This window comes from Tauraco erythrolophus, chromosome 6 (genome assembly GCF_009769465.1).
Source record: "Tauraco erythrolophus isolate bTauEry1 chromosome 6, bTauEry1.pri, whole genome shotgun sequence".
Taxonomy (NCBI): domain Eukaryota; kingdom Metazoa; phylum Chordata; class Aves; order Musophagiformes; family Musophagidae; genus Tauraco; species Tauraco erythrolophus.
This window is the reverse complement of record NC_141470.1, coordinates 36,262,642-36,284,593: the sequence shown is the minus strand read 5'-3', so window position 1 is coordinate 36,284,593 and position 21,952 is coordinate 36,262,642. Positions and strand designations below refer to the sequence as shown.

General features: G+C 36.0%; 1 protein-coding gene across 3 annotated transcripts in view; it reads right to left on the bottom strand.

Moving 5' to 3' along the window:
• Positions 1-21,952, bottom strand: part of FSIP1 (fibrous sheath interacting protein 1) — an 86,748-nt gene that overhangs the window by 50,099 nt on the left and 14,697 nt on the right. For 2 of the 3 annotated variants that reach the window (XM_086614074.1, XM_086614076.1), the window contains exons 10-11: positions 16,148-16,312; positions 8,324-8,461 (exon numbers count right to left, since the gene is read on the bottom strand). In XM_086614074.1, the coding sequence (XP_086470200.1) occupies positions 8,324-8,461; positions 16,148-16,312 (303 nt within the window). Of the gene's footprint in view, positions 1-738; positions 926-8,323; positions 8,462-16,147; positions 16,313-21,952 lie in introns of those variants that run through there. The other variant, XM_086614075.1, reaches the window with a different exon arrangement.

Here is a 21,952-nt window from a genome sequence, read left to right as displayed (position 1 = left end):
CATCAAAAGTTTATATGCCCTTAGCTCTTCAGATTTCTAATGAGAGCGAATATTTTAAGTGAAGATTTTCTGGAAAAGGGACATCCCAACTTCCTAAGTATTTTTTGATACTAGCCTGCACTGTGGAGCATAACTAAAAAATATGCTGTGCAATTAGACTGTTTAGATAAATGAGATAAAACTTATGAAGTTTTTCTCAAACCAACTTTGTTTGACTCTGTAAACAGGATTACAGTGTTTTTCTGAAAAGAAAATTACTGCATTCATGCTAGAAATACTGCTGTTGTCACCTCAGGAAACTGTTTCCAGAAGCCAAAAATCCATCAGAAATACTTCTAGCTTTCAATTAAGCTTTGTTGTAAAACTCTGATTATCAGATTTATCACAGTATGCCATCAGTTTGTGTTAATATATTAATCGCAATATCCATCTTATCTACAGATTTAATGGAATTTGTATTTGCTTAGGAATCACACCGAAAATAACTTTTTTCTTTAATACTGTTGCCTTTTGTAGGTGAAAATCCATAAACGATTATATAGTTTAAACTGAAATATCTGAGATGTCAACACCAATATTACACACATGTATAAGATAAATTTACACCGAAAATAAATCCATGTTAACATTTATTGCAGACTCTAAATTACATAACCATCAACCCTAAGATGGAAAGATGCACATATATGCTACTTATCAAAAGATCAAGATGTTAATACTCACAAACTACACCTAAGTACATGTAACAGGTTTTCTCCACAGCAGCCCTGTTGTTTTTCTTCTCTCATTTTGAATGTGACATCTTAGGGCAAAGTAGAAACGCAGCCTTCCCCTACAACACTTGCAAAGAAACAGACACTTTTTCCTGACTATTTCTCTTTAGGGTACAGAGTGCAAGGAGGCCAACAGAAACAAGGTTTCTTTCCTACAGAGATTAAAGAACAGTGTTAACTGGTAGCAAGCAATGAGGCACGCCTAAGTTTGCCAATAGAGATGTGTAACAACAAGTAAACACCTTCTTAAAAGGATACGCACACTTCAATGATTAAAATCTTACCCTGTGGATACCTATACTAACCAGAGAAATTGTTTAATCACTATCTTAATACCATCGCAGCTAGAAACCATGGTCATTGCCTTCACCTGTGATGCTAGATGTTGTATAAACACAGGAAGAGAAAGGAGAAAAGAAAATCCCAAACAAATCTGTAAGTATATCCATACAAAAGCTACATATACATAGGTAGTCAAGTACCAGGAAAACATTGAATTTCCACTGATCAATATGCTCAGCTGTCTTAAACCAGAAATACAATCCTCATCAATTCACTGGAAAGTGTTTTGAAAAGGCTTTAGGCATGAGGGAAGCAGAGCAATACACAATTGTTAGAAAATGTAACAACTGGGTGATGAATGGCATCATCCTGCTTTGAATCCAAGTATTTCTCTCAATCATAAACTAAAGATGTCAGGTTGAGAGAAAGTGGAGTTAAGAAGGAATGAAAAAGGCCCTTGCAAGCGGATACATGCGACCTGGTTTAGATATGGTGGTCAGAGAGGCCAGGGGCAGACAAATGGATGGCATAGTGAAAAAAAGCAATAGGCAAATACAAGAACACCGTTATACTTGTTGGGAGGACAGAGGGTGTGACAAAGGATATGCTGAAGGAATAATATAAAAGCATTGAAGCAAATCAGTTTTCATGAATTCTGTCATCGTCTATCCAATAAGACTCTGATTGTGTTGAATGTCATTTTCTTTACAGAAGAAAAACAAGAAAGTAGTTACAGTTAGATTTAAATCATGTTAAAAACACAAAACAGAAGGAGATTGAACAATGACTATAAATAGCACTACATGAATTTAGAATAGGTGTTTAGTCAAAGATGGTTTGTTTGTTATTTTTAGATGGCAAACACCATTACATACAGGAGAAAAAAAGATGAGAAAGCTCAACTCTACAGTAAATGAGATCATATGCAAGATATGGGGAAAGAGAATGCGAACAAATATAGTGGGGTTAGAGGAACAACAACAAAAAAAGACAAAAGGCTTCCTTTGTTCAAAATTGCCTGAGAGAAGTACAGGAATAGAGATGCTTCTCAGTTTTCTCCTATGCATTCTGAGGCAAACGATCAGCAGAGTTGTCATCTTAACTGGAAACTTTACATTTTGGGAGACAGAGGATCAGCACATTGAATCAGCAGAGAATATGATCATTCTCATCTAGAAATCCATTATGTCTAAAACAGGTCTCATGGCAGGTATCAAATTCCAGCAATGGTTTCTCATACATGGTATCAACACATAACTAATACGTATGATGCCAGTTGGCAATGTTACTTACCATCATATGGATGTAGTTCAATTCAACTGGTTCCAGTATCTACATGAATACTTTCTTAATCAATTTTCCATATAAACTAGAAGCATCATTAAGTGATTAATGTTTTAATATAATGAAGTATTAAAAAACAACATTTATACAAAAAATATTGAATTATTCCTAGAGATGTATGGCCATCTGATGATAAATTTAAACTTAAGATTAGGCAAACTAGACTTAGCTTGTGTTTTAAAAGTACTTACTGCAAGTAAGCAGACTCTTTTTTTTTCAAACTAAGTATCCATACCTCAGTCATGCTAAGAGATAACACTTTATCCATATATGTGTGCGTACACACAAGCATATGTATTCAATATGCATTTGAAATATTTTTTTAATTTATATTTTTAACCAAAACCCCAAAACAGGCATCTGTGGCTAGATTTTGGCAGGAAAGAATCAGCTTCCAGTGTTGGACAATTGAAATAAACATACATATAGCCAGCAAAGGTGAAACTATCTAACTTAACAGCTTGCTTGGATTTAAACCTACTGTCTGCCATGAAGAAATTCAACACATCCTCAAACATGCTACTGGATTAATGCAAATGGCCAACTAGTAGAAGGCACAATTGAAAAATAACTACATTTATTATTCTTTCTATATAAAATTCTTTTCATTAATGCTCAGCAACACGCATTTGGCAGCTGAACACTTTTTTTGAAGCAGCAGTTAACAATGCAATTCACAAAACAAAGATAAGCTCAATGGTTTCCAGGAAACTGAAAGATGAAAGAATGCGGAGAGAGTCAGCCATGGTTTCAAATGAAGAACAAGTGAACTAAGGTCAAACTAAAACCTAAAAGAAATTCAGCAAGGGCCCAGAAACCACAGTATGGATACATTTCAGTTGGATTGAAAATTTCACAATGCATTTCAACAATGCATATAATACATTCTTTGGTATATTAATTCACTGGTGACAATTTTTTCAAAATAAAGGAGGAACTCAGATTCCAAAGCCTTTAGTTTCATTACTTCAAGTATAATACTTAGCAGACCTTCTGGTTTTTACATTGATCGTAAAGTAGGTTAAAATCTTATCTTCCAGCTTTGTTTTGTTTGCTCAGTCCCAGATTTAGCTGAAACCATGAAGTCTCAAAGCATATATGAGGTAAAGTGTAGTGGAAGAATCCATAAATGTTATAATTTCAGAAGCCAGCACCTACTAAATAGCCTGCTCCAGAAATATGACGAATGTATTCCTCTCCCTTGAAAAGAAGGTCAGAGTAAAGCTACCATTATATGAATCCATTTGAATAACTCATTTTACAGTAGTGGAAGAAATACAGCATTCTACATACAGAAAAAAAAAGTATTAATAAAGTTACTTTTATACCTACTGCAAGTTACTCCTTAACACACAGAGATAAATTCTGCTTAGTTAAACTACGCATAATTTCCACGTAGGAAACAAAAACAAAGAAACAAAAGAAACAACAACAACAAAATATTTTACCTGAGGGATTTTTTAAAGTATATTTTAAAAAGTAATTTCTCAGACATTAAATTTGTAAAATATTATATTTTAAAATTATAAAGCCCAGTTTAACCACACATTCAGAAATAACATTCCTAACTGCTGACAAATCACTGCCTCTACTAAGAGCAGAGAACTTATTTCCAATTTTACACACTGAATTACAGCGGTTTAGGAAAGACTAAAAGAGAAATTTAAATGCAATGTGAATTTTAAAAACGTGAATTTTAAATAGACAATTTAATTAGCTAAGCTAGAAAAATGACTGAACATTAAAAGCTGCACACCTGGAATCTTGCCAAAAGTGAGAGGCAATCTCTTGCAACCTTTGTTTTATATCATAGAAATGACAACATTTTCACCAGTAATAATATCCCCTAGAACCATGTCTAGGCATTCTTCCTCTGATACACAGTGAGAGTGCCACCTATTGAATAACAAACAGTATTTCCAGAAATCATTAAATTATTCTGGAAACGTGCCATCTACCTACTCCCCCTCAAGGATTCAGTTTAGCTTTTCATCACGCAGTTTCCTGGCAGACAGCAGTTTTGCTGCTAACATTTTTACAGAATTGATGGCCAAAATATTACTTTGGTATAGAAACAAGGCGCTCAATCCACATTGCATAGGAGTTATCTCATTTTTAGATATTCCCACACCAAATAAGTAAAAAAACATTCAATTATGTATGGTGCATCAGGAGGAGATGTCATGCTGTTTTGTCCAACCTTCTCTAGCAAGAACTGTATTTTCCAGAAATAAGATTAGAAGGTATCAAGGACATGAAACTAAAAAATAAAAATAAAAGCAGTATTTTCTGAAAACTGTTCACACAAAAATGTGTACCTTTTCTATATATTTTACTTTCCTGTTAGAAACCTACTTTCATTCAGAATGGAATACTTTATTTACACTGGCAACCAAACTATCTCGCAGAGGACCTAATACACAAAAATTTCATACCCATACACCGCGATCTCAGAGTCATGCTGCAGAGCTGCAACTGATAAGAAGACACAATATATCCCCCCTGAAGAAGCCTTGCCAGGTGCTGCACAGCACGCAGCAGTGCTAGTGCGGCCATGAGTCACACATTGGTAACAATATATGTTTATAAACACTGTAAATTAACATTACAGTCTATCTATTTAGAGTTCTAAATACACACAATCTAGCCACGGAAAAACCTGTGGTATGTTGCAAGAGTCTGCGTGTAATGTGATACCAAACAATGCTGCTATAACCCAACCAAGACTTGGAACTGACCCATTTATATACAAAATATTTGAATGAGTCAGCAGCCCACCGCATTTCCCAGGCCTGCTGTAGACTATCATACAGTTCCCAGACGCACTTCCTCGGATTGTGTTTGCCTCACAAACAAGATCAGTAGTGACAAAAAGTGATGTAAAGGTCAACGACTAGGAAAAGATGACAATACACAGACTTAGTTTATCTGTTTGTCCATTAACTTATTTGATATACTGAATTTCCACAGAATTCCTCTTTTTATTTGCCTCTCATCTTTCAACTGTTTAATATAATAAAGCAGTGTATTAAAATTAAGTTCAACTACTGTTTTGGTACTGTGAACAGATAAGAGCTAAATATGCTGCCTTACTGTGGTCACACACACACACACACAAGTGAACAGCCTCTAAAGCCGCCACTGCCTCTGTCTGAAATCTTTGTTCCCATACTCCACGAGTACTCTGTATCGGCTGTGCAGTTCCAGCACTGCCAGCGCAAACCCTGCATATGTAGGTAGCAGCTGAAGTTTTTGCAACTGCAGTGACAGTGCCATCAGCAATTGAGATCATACCGCTGCGGTTATGCTGCTATCTGAATCACAAAGCTTTTGATCCGCACTGAAGATCCCTTTTTGAGAGCGATAAAAGATAACTGGAAGAGTATTTGTCCTAACTCTGATTACTGCAGAAAGTAAGCCTACTGCTGAATACACACCTCCACAAACCAAAGGTAGACTACATGGAGTTTTGGTCTGACACAACAAACTCACATATTTATGTTTCTATGACTACATGAAAACCACCAAAATCAGCTACACACAAGAAAAACTCCTACCATGCACAGCCATGACAAATTAATATTTTTCCTTCAATGTAGTGATAACAATGAAAGACTGCCACCTGAGAAACGCATAAAAATTCTTGATCCTTTTCCTTGTAGAATCAAAAATCATCAGACGGGGAGGGGGAGGTCTCTGTCCAACCTCTTGCTAAAAGCAGAGTCAGCTATCAGATAAGATCAAAACACCTTATGGCTTTGTCCAGCCAGATGTGCGAAATTTTTAAGGATGGAGATTTCACAGTCTCTCCATGCAACCTGCTTCACATTCTTAATTACCCTCAGAGATTATTTTTTTTCTTTAAATCCAGTTGGAACCTCCCCGTTTCAATTTATGAATATTGTCTCTTGTTCTCTCACCATGTAACTCAGTAAAGATACTCCAGCTTTGTCTTCTCTGTAACAACGTCTTTGCTATAGGAAAGCTACTGTTAGGTCTGCCTGAGTCATCTCTTCTTCAGGCTAAACAAACCAAGTCTCCTCAGCCTCGCAGGTCAAGTGCTTTAGCCCCAAATCATCTCAGTGGCCCTCTGCTGAACTTGCTTAGGTGTGTCAGCACCCTTCTTTACTGGGAAACCCAAAACTGGATGCAACACTCTAGAAACAGTCTAATGAGTACCAGGTAAAGGGGAGTAATTACTTCCCTTAATCTATTGGCTGTGCTCATGTTGATACAGCCAAGTACACTGTTAACCTTCGTCACTGCAGGGCACACTGTTGGCTCATGTGTAGTCTATTGCCCCCAACTATGCCAGGTCCTTTTCATCAGGGCTGCTCCCTCTGTCAAGCCAGGCTCCACCTGGCACTGTTGGAAGGAGTTACTCCTCTCTGATGCAGAACTCTGGACATCTGTCCTTGATGAATTTCATATGGTTCCTGTCAGCCCTCTCCTCCAGCCTAACTCCCAGTAAGTGGCAGCCCTGCCCTCCAGCTTACGGAGCAGATCTAGTCATTTCATCAAAGGTGGCAATCAGGTTGGTCAAGCATGACTTACCCTCAGTAAATCCTTGCTCGCTATTCCCGATCACCACTTTCTTCATTTGCAAACCTCTTTGACGTCAATTACCTACACTGATGCCTCTTGCTAATGTACCAAAATGCTTTGGGTTTCCTAGTAAAGATAGGAATATCTTATCCACACAGCACATTCTATGGAGAAATAAAAGTTTTCTTATCTCAAAGCTGCCAGCTCAGTAAGGCACTAATGTTCTTTTGAGTCTTCAGCAGTTTCATTCTTGACTTCACTTGAGCAAGACAAACATTCAAAGTTTTGTACAAAGTTATTAAAAATAAAGTAAAATAAAAAGAAATATTTTCTTTCTGTGCTCTTAAGAAGATCTATGAGAGATCTGACATAAAAACAAATACCAATACTGGCTTTCAGGCCAAACAAATGACAACTGTACCATCTTAGGACTCTCTATTTGAATTTAGCTGCTTTTTAATGTTTTATATATTTTCTCCCTAATTCTCTTCTGCATAGGCTGTGCTTTGTAGCTCTTTCAGCACAGACCAAACAGCACATTTACAACGTATATTTAAAAACGAGTTAAAAGTTTCCTGAAGGCCGAGGCTCCTCTGACACTAGTTTTTAGTTAAATGTCCTTATTGTAACTTGAGAGTAATGTAATAAATTATACTTACTGAAAGAGAAAAGAATAGTAATATATTACTTGAGAGAGGAACATAAGTTTTGGTTTGTCAGTCCTGGCTCTATGACTTAAAAATAAACATAATTTCTGCCTACTAGGTTAACAATAGGATCCTCCTCCTGGATTTTAAATTGCCTTTTCCCTACCTGCTTTTACTCAAAGCAGTAAAAAGAATGAGATGTGATGTACTTATTTGAAAACAGTAATGATTTTTTACTACCATTTTACTTACAAGCTCCCATTTTAAAGGCCCTTGCACCTACAAAATTCATTTATTAGATGAAAACTGAGTTACAAAAATATACTAAATGAATTCAGCAAAACTAAATGACACAATAACTTAGTGTATACAACATTCCCACCAGACCTGATCCTTCGAAGAACACTGAATTATATGAGCCATAAAAAACACTTTTAGGATGTATTTATATATGATTGTTTATGCCATCTCCCTCTGGGGAGGAAGAGAGGAGAATAATTTCTTTCATTTTGAAAGACATTTTGTTAATAGGAAACATGCATTACGACTGAAAAATATGTTTCCCAGATTAAGAAAAAATATTTGAGACTTTTGCTTGTATATTTCTCTGGGGATTACTTCAGGAATTTACATAAGGTTGCAGAATTTGATTTTATTTTAAGACACACAGAAAAGTAAACTCCAAAATTTTCAGTTGAGGGGGAAAAAATACAACAAAAATAGGAGACTTACGAGATTTTTCTCTAGGGATTTCAGTTGATAATCTATTTCTTTCAGACGATTTTGTTGATCACGTTGTTCCTTGTTCTCTCGCAGAACCTTTTCACCTGGAACTGCTTCTAGGCTTCTGTTTGCATAAACCAGAGACTCCTGACAAAAGGAAGAATAGGCAGAAATTAAACATATAACTTCATATTGCTTCAAAGCCAGAAGATTGTTATTTTGGTTTCTATCAGGAAAACATTGAAATGTTTAGAAAAATGTGTCAATTTCAAATTTGGCAAATGTATAATTTTCATTATGCATGACTTCAAATACAATAGCTAACATCGGGATGGACGTGTTTCAATAAAAGAATTCTTTCCCCTTGCATTTTAAGAGGAATTTCTTAGTGTCCAGAGCTAACACTTTTGACGTTCAAATTCTACAATAAAAATGCACTGAGAATTGGGAAGACTGAATGAGGGGTTCAAAGCTCGTTCCTATTAACCATACTGGTATCAGAATTAGGCAGAAGAGAAAGGAAAAACTGAACTGAAATGACTGTAGGCTTTGTTTACTAGGTATCATGGTAAATGAGAAATAAACCTCTCTAAGTTGGAGTTGGATGCATAATGATTATTAAAGTTTTCGGTTACACGTTTTCACATACTTCAGTTAGTTTTGGACCAGATTCTGAAGTTTGTATTAGTCCTGAACACATTCAAGTTTCAATATTACAAGTAATTTAAACCATTAAGAATTACAAGTATTGGCAAAATAGCAAAGTTATGCTGTAATTGGAAAAAAAATGGGCTTTCTCTTGCACACCAAAGATCATATAGAAGAATCCAAGGAATCTAAATAATAGAAATAATAGTAGAGGGCAAAAAAAACAGACAAAAAAAACCCCCACCCTTGTTAGTCAATTCAACTCAAAGGAACGTGAGCAACCATCTAATAAAAACATACTCTATTCATTCTTATTTTCAGAAGCAGTTCAAGCAATCTTAATAAACACACACAAGGAAAAGAATTTCAAGTAGCGTGTCTAATTTAGAAAGAAAAACAACCTTTGCAATTTAACATTCAATGGAAAATTTCTTAACTACAATATTTTAAAAATTCCGAGCATTTGTAACTTTTTCTAAACTTCAAACAAACCTATAAGTTCTGACATTTAAACCAAACTATTAGTTGCCCAAAACCAAACTTATTTTAACACAATACAAATCTTTGAATATATATTTACAATCAGCAACAGTTAGCAGTACCACACCACCAGTAAATTTCCCTACAACAGATAGAGATATAAGTGGCACCATCTGTTAATGACTAGAATCTCTCCAAACTGGACTAAAGTTTAATGCGGGCCACCTAAAGCCAAATTGTTAATACTGAACATCTAAAGCTAGGGTTCTAAATACAAAGAGAGGGTTTATAATTAAGTATGATGCCCAATGGCAAGAAATCTGCATGACTGACATCTATACAGAACACAAAAAAACAAAGGACTTATTTAAACTTGTGTTTATTAATACATGAAACAAGAATATGACCTTTATATCTGCAATATAAATATAGAGTTCACAAAGCAGCCCAAAGATAACAACTGAAGCTCCCTCTAAAAAGAGGAATTGCTTTTACATGGCTTTGTTCTTCCAGCGATTTTAATGCAAGTTAAATTGTTCATGGAAGGGCAAAGAGGAAGATGATGGCATCGTATTCATTTTTCTTTTTTTAAAAAAAAATATGTAGCTATTTTGGCAATTACATTTCCAAACCCAATCTTTTGGTCTGTGCACATATAGAGACATCAGCATCTGAGCAGTTACTACTCAGCATGGATCAGAGCTGGAGTTAAGATTTGTTTTAAAACACAATGTTATGAATACACCTGTAAGAATGCGCAACTGGTGGCACTGAGAAGTCACTAAATACTGCATTACACTTCCCAGTATTTTATTTTGGGGGTGGTATGCATGGACTGCCTGTTGATACTTTTATATGAACTCAGCCTTCAAGAAAGAACAGAGCTCAAATTGCAAACAGCATCTCTGAAAACATTATTGCTGCAATACCAGACAGAGTTAAAAAGGTGACAGTGAGAGGAGGCATAATATCAAAAAAGTTACTACCTTCAAATTTGTTTACTTTCTTTTCCACACACATTTCTGAAGCACAGCTTTATGCAGATCTCTGTCCCAGCCTTCCAAATAGTTTCAGACATAAAAGTTTCATTTTAAAGACAGCGCTTTATGAGCAAACTCTTCAAATTTTATCAAAACTATGTAACATAAGTTATTTTTCCTTTTATCACACTCAGTATGATTTTTAAGCCTGATAGCTTCTCTAGTAAGACAATATTATTCTATCAAAAGAAATTCTTAACTAGGATAAACATGACTACTTTATTCTCCATAAACTTTTCTTCAATACTGATCTCTGCCATGATACCTAACCAATTCTTATCAGAGACTGCTGAATAAAACTTCATCTATGGACATTTATCAGAAAACAAAATTAAAAAGTACCTGTTTCAACATTTATCCAACATCAACATCCACAACTGATACAATTCTACTTAGATGAGATGGTAAAAAAAAAAATTGTTACCATGTAATCTCTCTTTGATCAGCATGATTTTTCACACTTCAATCACATTCCCTCTTACTCCTTTTTTCTAAATTGAAGAATATCTCTGTGTAAGTCACTCCTTGCATAGAAGCCATTCTACACTTCTGGGCATGCTGGTAACCAGTTTTCCATTTTTTCTGTACTGGTTATGAGATCTGGGGACCACAACTGCACAATAGTCAAGCTATATGGTGCACTATGGATGTGTACAGCAGCACAGTGATATTTTCTGTTTCATTCTGTGTTCCTTTCATAGTTGTTCCTAATAATCTATTTGATCTGACCACTATGGAGCACTAAGCTGCTGCTTTCACAGAAGTATTCTTACAGTCTCACTTCTCTCATCCCCAAATAGTAACTGATCACAACTCATACCATATGAGCAAAGTCAAGACTTTTCCCCACTTAACTAATTTTTTTAATATTTTTCACAAGATATCATGAAATAAATGTAGGAAGTAGTATATCACAGAAAACATTTTATTGTCAATGTTTCAAATGCTCCAAAACGTTTTATGTTTCAATCATATAGCACACGTATGTAGTGAAAGTGCATTTGAGATTAATAAAGATCTAAAATCTTAAAGATGAGGTAGAAAGCAAAACTGATATGTTACCTAAGGGAACACATAAGTATTTGGCAACAGCCAAAGCTGTAACAATCATAATGCAAAACAGATATATCCAGTATCTGAAATGGCTAAAATTATTTGTTGCACTCTCTTTTCTCCAAAATTCTATGAATAAATAAAAATCAAATCCTATCTAATGAAAGATATTAGTGTCATACAATCTTCTTGAGCCACAAAACTGGCTGATCAGCTTATTAACCTGCTTCTAACCATGCCCTGAAATAGAGATCCCTGTCAAATCATCTGATTGGTGAAGTGCAGGCATAGAGTATAGGCTATCAAAGAGTTCATTAATTGAAACATTAGTATACCTTCAGAATTTTTTTTCATTTTGAGTATTTATTTAGTTTTCAGCTTTTAACTATAGTCTACTGCTATAATTGAAAAATGGAATATTTTTCTGATAAAGGAAATCCAATCAGGTATGAAAGAACTCATCAAGGTAATACATAACATTAAAGTAATTATCTTTATAAGACAACCAAGCAGACAGACATTACTGCTTCTTTAAACATCATCTCCATTTCCCTTTATTTTCAGGTAGCTTTCTAGTTTTTCAAGCTCATAAATGCACTCATTACACACAGTCTTACACTTCATATTCTTCATCCTACCATTTTCCTATCTCTTCCAGGACTGCATTCAACTTAATTTGTTCTTCCCCAAAAATATTAAGGAAGACAGTAGCATTTTTAAATATTTAATTAAGATGGCACCATAACAAAGAAATGTTTTAGAGAGAAATACAGTTCTGACAAGAAACATTTCCATGTGAAAGAGAACATTAGTCATGGAAAAGCCTTCTGAATCCAGCTGGACTCATTGCACAAAAAGATGAATCTGTATGCTCCTTTGTAACAGCTCAGCTATGGTACTGTAGGATAACTAAAGCCAGTTGTTAGAGATTTCAGAGTCAGAGCCTAGATCCTATATCCTGCCAAAGTATCTACCAGTGGCAGAAAGCAGAGTTCTCCCATTGAGCCAGTGGTGATTAAGGGTTTGCATTTTGAAAGCTATATCTAATCCAATTCTTGGAAGAAAAGAATGTGTAGCTTTATGATACGCAACTCTAAGCTAATTTTGGTTTAATTACTTCTAAAATTCTAAATGAAAATCCAAGCAGATGATTTACACATGAACAATTTTTCCCAATGTTCCCCATCACTAATGCATTATACCCTACTCAACCACAATAGATGAAATCCATATCTCGTGGAAATCAGAAAGAATTCCAGCACTGATTTTTAAAAGAAAGATTAATGTCACTGAAATCAGCCTCTTCTCTAAAGGAATGGACATCTACATTCCAAATCAGATTTGTGTCCCATAACAATTAGACTCCTTCAAAATAAATTCTGCATGTTCAGGATTTTTTTTAGGCCTCTCTTAGCATCTTAATTTAAAAAACTAAACTCCTAAAAAACAAATATCACAATGCATTCAAATTTGCATTCCATAGCATCTGTGCCAACATCTTTATCCAGCAATTAAGTTTACAGAATTGACCTCTGTTATGGGAGAAGTACTGATACAATCTAAATTGAAGCTCTGAATAAAAGAAATCAATAGAAACTTATCTGAGACTTCAACAATACCAGGTTATCATTTTTGGTTTTGAATACTACAGATCCCCAGTCTCACCAACAAATATTTTGCCTCTGACAATGTTCAGAGAATATGTGTGAGGGTTAATAAGTAAGGTAATTCCTGCATATTTAATTCACTCTATTAGTAAGTTAAATGTGTCCCACTTCTGACTGGTTTTACAGAAGATAACAGCCTTCCAGTGATGATAGCTAGTTTATTTCCTCATTTAGTTGCTGTGGTCAACTGAAGAAGCAATTGAAAATCTTGTCATTAAACACTTGAAATTAAACCCAACAAGAGGCAGACAATCAGAACTCTTACTGCCATTGTCTTGCATGTGGCATTCATTCTAACATATCACAAAATAAGATCTTCTTTTAGAAAAAGCATAATTCAATTAATTGCTTCAGACCCTTTCTGGGAAGGTATCGGTTGCCTTTGTCAGGTTCCAAAAGACATTCAGAACAAAGAATTCTGATATTGCTCTGTGACCCACCTATTTTCTGATATCAGAAGTGATGCTTCACGAATAGTTAAGTTTTTTTTAAAAGCAAATTCATTAAAACTTCCAGTTTATAATAATATTAGGGGACATTGATTGTAATAAACATGGCTGTTTTTAAAAGACCATGAGGAGCAATAAACTTAAAACAACTACTTGTAAAAAAAAACCAAACAAAACAAACAAAACAGAAACACCAGACATTTTTCATGCCTTTTGCCAGGAAGCTCTCTAAACTCAAATTAGTCACTAATTTCTCAGCTACTGCTGCATATTACTTCCTGTTTTTTCGAAAAAGCAACTGTTAAAGGAATTTGAAAACAAAAGGTGTTGAGAATGAACTCTCATAACCAAATTCAGAACTTGACCTGTTGTTATTGCTCTATGTATGCATTGAAGAGTGATTCTTTACTTACCAAAACAAAAAAAAAATAACCATAACCAAGAACATAGGACTAAAGGCCATACCTCATACAAAGCTGCCACAGTAAGAAGTCAAGTCCCTGAAAGTTAAGACAACTATTTTTTCCTCCACTTACCATAAAAAAAAACGGAGTAGTTGAACTTCTATGTAAATATAAACCAGCCCAGTCATGTCACAGTGCCAGATACAAACGGACTGTACCTACCAAATCAGCCTTCACGAACAACTTTAACATTCACTTGCCTAAAGTCTGGATCACGATGCAACTAAGGCAGCCACTGCACACCCTGTCCTCTGCTGAGAGCAGCAGCTCTGGACAGCCAGCAAAGCAGAAATGAAGGCACCTACCTAGAGGATTTTCGAGTCAAAGGCAAGGCACCTGGAAATCAAGACACTTCTGGAATTAGCTAGCCGCAGAGTGGGATGGTTTGCTTTAGTTGTTTGTTGTGTTGTGTTGGGGTTTTTTAATTAGTTTTGGATTTATGCAATTAGTGTCCTTCTAAGTCTGTTTTTAAATAACTAAAGCCTCCTACTCACTTCAACTTATATTTATTCTGTTCAGCTCTCTCTCTGAATTTATAAAACCACCTTTAAATAGTCCCACGCTTTGGTAGCTTTCCTTGAAATGACTCACATGTTTAAGTTTATCTGAACAAAACAAAAAACATGACAAATGTAATCCTGTATTTTCCAGAACTACATCATCTAAAAACCTTTTATTATTCCGCAAAACAAAGTTGAAGGGCAGCTGCCTTTCACTAATGAAGGGTAATTTATGGAATTAACTATCTCTTTTTGGTTCTTAACTTTAGTATTATTCAAAAAGATAATGCATTACTTTTCAATAGGCATACACAAAAATGCATGTTTCTGTTCAAACACCTCTGAGCTTTTACCCGAAAAGGAAGCAACCACCACCGCCTGGACAAACGCTCCCAAACAGAGTGTTCATTATCATGGGCAGTCGCACTAACTTCAAGCTGATGTCTGGTAACAGTGGGCACCAGATCCAGCGATCACTGGCAAGCTCAGCTCCACACCCGAAGTTACGGGTAACGACTGCATTTGCACAACCGGTTACCCACTAGAGGGAGTCGCTGTTTCACACACTAAATCCCAGTCGGTCAACATCGGACCGACATCGAAACGCGACTCCTCTGGAATTGTCAGAGCAACAGAAAATACTACTATAGCTAAAACAAAACCTGAAGTTCAGAAACAACTCAATACAAAAAAATCACATTAAAGTGCTCTTTAGAAAAAGAAAAAACAAAACATGGTTATTTTATGCTTCTCATACAGTGGTAACTGGAAACAGTTTTGCCAAGGTACACTCTTACAGAGCCTCTGATATATGTGTTCTGGCTATACACTGTAACTCAAGTTTTGTGCAAATTAGTGCGAAATAGGAATTATGGTATTTTATGGTGTATTTCCTCCATTATATCATGGGCAACATTACTGGGGCATGGGATAAATTGGAGTCTTCTACTTACAAAATTCAAACAATCATTTCTAAAGGCTGAGACCCCAAAGGTTCTTAATACTGCTGGCAAGGAAAAAGACAAAGGCCATTAAAATCAAGGGACATACCATTTCAATCAACTTTCTACAGTCTTTAACATCACTTACTGACAACTTTTTAACTTTCAGACATAAATGAAGAGGCACTTTTGGAATCCTGAGATAAGAAGAAACCTTATTCTAATTCCCAAAGATGAATTATCATGGGTAATGTGTTACTATGCTGACAAAACCACTGAGGCCCTCACATAGTTAAAAACATCTGAGTTACCAATTCCTGCATATGAAATTTCTTGAAGAGTGGAATCAACGAAGGTTAAAAACAAGACAGTCCTTATATACCACTCAAAATAGTAACATTTTTCCATATTATTTCTGTAGCCAAATATTTCACTTCATTCTTTAACACATATATTTTGAGAACAAATGGAAGATAACTAAAGAAAAATGCAAAAACCACAAATACAGATGCACGCTGTATTTTCATTTACATCAGATCTCAACACTTCAAAAAAAGAAATCTGCAACACAAGCTCTGTTCTGTAACATACCTGATAAATCTGGCTTGGAGGTTTTGAGCAAGAGCTGGAAATCACAGAAAAATCCCCATCAGATAGTAGTACTTGCAGCTTAATGTCTATCTCATTCAGGTGATGAAATTCCATCGGTTCAGGTGTGTACCCTTCTCCCGGTGCTAGCCAGCCAGATACATCCTCCTATTGAAATATACAGAAAACATTCAATCCTCATTCCCAAAGGAAACAGACTTTAAAGGCAGTTTACACATCAAGTGTACTTATTTTTAAAACAAATCGTACTTTAGAATAAAATGTAAGTTTTCATTCAACACGGTATATAGCTGAAATCTGCCAATATTCACATACCAAGCACATTCAAAAGCAGATATGGACAGAACAATTAGATGCATGAATTTTTGATTTTTAAATATAGCCAAGCAGCAACTTAAATGGGCTTTAAAAATATATATATATTTAATTTTATTTTTAGAGAACACATACATCTACACGCACTGTTAACATGTAATAGCAAAAAACGTGTTGTGTTAACCTAAATAGACATCTGCTATTATTTTACTTATTTCCATAAAAATCTGAAGCCTATATCCTCAATGACTAGCCACTCAGAAGCCCTGAAATAAAATTCCTCACAGCCAGACACCCCACCTCCATGCCAATTGGCCAAAGAGCAATCAGACAGCTCTCAAGTTCCCCATCCATTCTCCTGAAGCAACTCCCTTGATCAAGTTCTCTTAAGAGAAGCGGTTTGGATAGCTAACTCCTTTTCCTTAATGATGCATCTCATGCTATAGCCTCTTAGCCAAGTTAGTCAAACCTTTAAAACAGTCTCATGCCATGCCTATTGCAGCTCCCTTCCATGGATGCAAACTCTTCCCATGTTGCAGTTTCTGTAACTGTTCAATATAGTAGTCTCAGCTCCCTTTTGAAGGAATAATTGCTTGTCACAGTCTAACTTGCATATAGATCTTGCTGTCCAGTGCTGCACAGTAAGCATCACTTTATGATGCCACTGACATGGAAATTACTCTTATGAGTGCTGTGCTCCTTTGCAAGATAGTGCAGAGGACAGAGGTGAAGAGGAAAGTGTCTGGCAGACATAGATCCACCAGTGCTAAGACAGAAGAACATGCTATAAGCTCACTTTTTCAATGCTAACATTGAAGTGGAAAAGCACAGCCCTCAGAAATTGCACTAGAACTGTCCTCAACATTATCCTAAACCATTTCTGTTATGCCTTGCATCTCAGCGCGCTTTGTTTGCACGATTATTCTGGAGACAACGCATTACAGCTTAAGTCCAACGAACTGTACAGAGAGTCGACCATATAGCAAACTTGAGACAGCAAGATATTTTTTGCTTTTAAAAAAGACAAATGCAAGTCAACAGGCATAAAAATGAGATGTTCTCAACTATACTGAACCCATCTTGTCAAACTCCCTCAATGAACTTGCATCTCAAAGTCTGGCAGCAAATGCAGAGACACATCTGTTCTGGTACACACTCCATCACACCTGCAGAGCAGCACATTAGAAGTCCAAATAAAGTGGAATATAATACACTACTCTACTGTCTTCTGAAGGAAGGGGAAGCAACAGACTCCTGAGTAAGTCAAAGGAGGAAATACAATCAGCAGCTATGTCTAAAAGGGCAACCACTTTCCATCCAATAAGGAGTCAAGAAGAGAGGAAGCTCGACCAAAAACAGGCTTGGAATGAAACTGCAGAGGTTGATGGTATGGCAGAAACCGCCTAGAGCCAAATCTCAAAACGAGGGTATGAGGTGTAGTGTGACACTTGCAACGTATCACCAAAGAAGAAAACAAGGCATCCATAGGAAAAGCAAAGGAACTCCTCTGAGGTGAGTAGCTGCCACTCTTCGAGAGCCCCTGTATGTTATCACAGAAACACTGAGAAAGACAGAGAGCACAGAGTTCTTTTCCTGATTGCGATTTACATGACTTTTTCCTCTTGAGAGCAGTAACACCTGACTGACCAATATGAATATGTGCTCCTAGTATAGACATATCATGAGTGAGCGTGGCCCACTTAACTCAAACAAATGAGCTCACATTCACAAACAGATGCAGGTCCTCCACAGCCACCTGGCACTCCTGTCTCACACTTAGGGAAGCAAGTCTGTACAACCACCATTCATTGGGAATGACAGCAGATTACATCTCTGTCCTGACCACAAAGAAACACCAGGTGAGACCTTAGAAGGGCAGGGCAGGGATGTGAGAGAGGACATGAGTGTATTTCTGGTTTCCTTTCTTTTTCCTAACAGAAGAGGGCCAGCACCTTGTCCTAAGACTTCAACATCTGTCTTGCAAGGGATTCACGTCCACCGCTCCTTTACAGCTTCCAGATTAGTCCTCTGGCTATTCAAGCAGCCACATCCACACAAGAGGAGGAAATATCAGCTTCCAATTACAATACCACTGCTATGAGGTCATCCCTGGTTCATCCTTGTTACCCTAAAGCACACTGCAAAAAGGAAAAAAGCATACCCCAAACACTTGTCAGAAATTACCTCCATACTAAATTGAAAAAAAAAAAAAACAGAGTCATCTCTTTCGTGAAACTAAATCAGTTCTTCTAATGCTTTCTCATACAAGTATGATGACACAACTAAGAAGTCTGACTGGACATGACCCGACTCCAGAAAAGCCACTCAGAAATGTCTCTAGAAGCTTGCCAGCTTTGTGAAAGCGTCTGTTCAGATGAGACAGTGACCATCGTAACGTAAGTATCCAGTGTGGTACTATGCTTGTGCCATGTTAACCACCTCTTAATGAGACACTGAAGAGCACAGTGCAAACACACAGAAATGACTCTACAGGAGTCAGTTGAGCTGCAACTGGGCTTATTAGCTACAGCTCAGTGTCTATATCCCATGCTCTCATATCCCATGCTCCAAGTATCCAAATTACTTCAGTAGTCACTTTACTCCAGGGTTAAACGGACTTAACATATTCTCTTTTGTATTTTCAAAATGGCTTTGCTTGGAAGATAAGCTTCTGTCCTGTCAATGTTTCCCGTGTGTTGACTCAGAACAATACTTTTATAACAGCACAGTCAGTTCTTATTACTGTGGAACATCTGAAACAAATCATACTCCTGCAGCTTTGACAATTGGACTAGCATGAATATGTACTTCTAAAATATTTTAAATACTCATAAAACACTTTTTTAAAAAGTGAGAAGTGCTGTTTGGACATTTGACATATTTAGTAGTATGAGTCAAGTGAAGTTATTGAATCCACATTACGTTATACAGAGGAATTCATACAGCATAGCCAGTTCTGCCTTGATCGATAACCTCCAAAACATTACTTTAGCCAATGTGGTTGCATCAGCTTTTTAAAAGTCAGAATGAAATAAAATTAAAGTGGCCATCAGTTGGACTGTTACCTGGGCCAGCTTGAAGCAGTCTAGATTACTCATTAGCTGATAATTTCCTCATGATCTTTTTTATAAAGCAGCCACAGGAAATGCCTCACCCACAATATAATTCAAATGTGGGAGAGGAAGAACCCATCTCCAGACTAGACAGGTTTAAGTAACTATTATCCTTTCTTTTATTCTACTTGGCAGTAGTTTAGTAGCTGTTTAAAGACAGATGATCTAGTACACACTAGACTAACCCACAAATTACCATTCCCACTCTTGTCCACTGTATGAAGAACATACAGCAACACGTCCTGTGTAGTGATCTATTTAATATCTGATATAAATAGTAAAATCTCTACAGATACATGCCCACAAGATAGTGACATGTGCCAAATACAAAATTCTAAAAGAAGCCACTAGTCTGTAGGTCAGAAAGCTATGATGTTTACTAACAGAAGGCTGTGTAAAACATCTTCACACATTTAAATGCTGATGTTTATCACATGAAGGACCATCTCCTCAAATTGAAACATATCCTTGATCAGAAAAGAAGAACAGAAAACATGGTATTGTTAATCAAACACCAACCTTTTCAGCTAGAGAGGAAAAACAAAAAAAACAAGCAAAAACCCCACAACCCTCTCCCCTACAGTTTCTTCCTATTCAAAGGCCGGATAAAGTACTGTTTCAGCTGAACATTTTGTCACCCTTACGTGGGATTATAATGCCAAACCTGTTGCTGGCATATCCAATAGAATACCTTGAATCTTTTCCTAAAAGCACAGACAAAAGGTCAATTAAACAATGATCCAGTGAGCTTTGTGTTTTTTTCTTCTACTAATATGCAACAAATTAAAAGTACAATAAAAATCAACTTTCCTAACCAGCAGATCAACATTAGACCAAAGAGCCTTCCGCTGCACTTTTTTAACACTAAACTATGTCAGCTAAGTCAAATATCTTTGTGTAACATCACTAACTGATGCGTATTTTACACAGATAAATAAGTCAATCTGCAAGCTTGGTGTTCATGTCCAAAAAAATTAAATAAGCCTTCTATGTAAAGCAAGAGAATGAAAACCAGGTCAACAGGAAGACTGGTACAAGTTACAGAAGTTTTTCATCTCATGAACACAGGTAGTTAGTGTGGCTGATATTTTCAAACATTTGGATACCAATGATCAGCAAAGGTTATGTTTTCTGTGCTTCTGCCTTAGCTTACTAACTGTGAAAGGACAGTTACTGTCAAAATACTGCACATTTATATAATCATAGCCATTTGGCCATCAGGTTTTCCTGACTAATACGGAATCCTTCACTTAACATTTGCCACACAAAGCTCTGAAAATGCCAAAACACAGTGTATATTTACTAGTTTCCTTAGAGTAAAAAGAAAAGTTTTGGACCCTGGACCAAATGAGTTTCAACCTAGAAATCACACCAAAACTAGGAAAATTACAGATTTGTTTAATGTCACAAACCATGGGGGTAGGTTAGTTCTCTGTTTGCATAACTAGTTTGGACTCAGATGAAGAAAACTCTGAGCTTACCTCATATTCTGAAACAGTAATTTATGAAGACTGATTTTAGATACATTTTATAAAAGAGTAATGAAGAGCATCACCTCTTGGATGTCTTCACCATCCTTAGTAGAAAATAACTCAAAGTAAAATACGGGAAGAGAGAATTAAAAAAAACAAAAAAAAAACCAAACAAACAAAAAAAACATTGCATTTGTTTTTGTTTCTTTCACACCTAAGTTGTTATTTAATCTACTGAAAAATAATTTACTCTAGATCATTTTTAGCTATATAAATTAAACAAAATCTGGACCTTGGATATATTTTGTTCATTCCACACAAAGTTCACGTCTTTCTTCTTAGGTACTGTGATTCAGTGTATACTTACAAATGTTGTGAAAAAGTTTAGAACATTACTATAGACTTAACATAATGTACATTTTAATGTAAAATAAATTAGAAAGGTCACCTAATTTCTTCACACAAAGCACTTTCCCAGTATTTCTTATTTATTAAAATGCAAGTTTCTTGAAGTGTTATATCAAGTTTACATAGTTTCATGAGGTTCATTCTATAAAAACACATCTTTAGCATGTTTAATACCATATATAGTTGAAAAGTGCTGTAAGTTTCTAGTATGAATCATTTTTCAAACCAAATTTTATCTTCCCATCTAGCAGCCTTATGATTACTCCTGTAAAACAACGGAGCTCCTGAGAACTCCTTCACTGTGACATTCCTCTCAAAGCAGTAAGAAAAAAAGGCCATCTCCTAGTAATGGAGAGATCAAAAGACTATTTGATATCTTCATTTTACTGGGAATCATTTTGTGGCACAGACTCTCCTAGAAGTAGTGACTGGTGAGACAATCAAACACTTTATTTTTACTCTCCATGAGGAAAGGCATT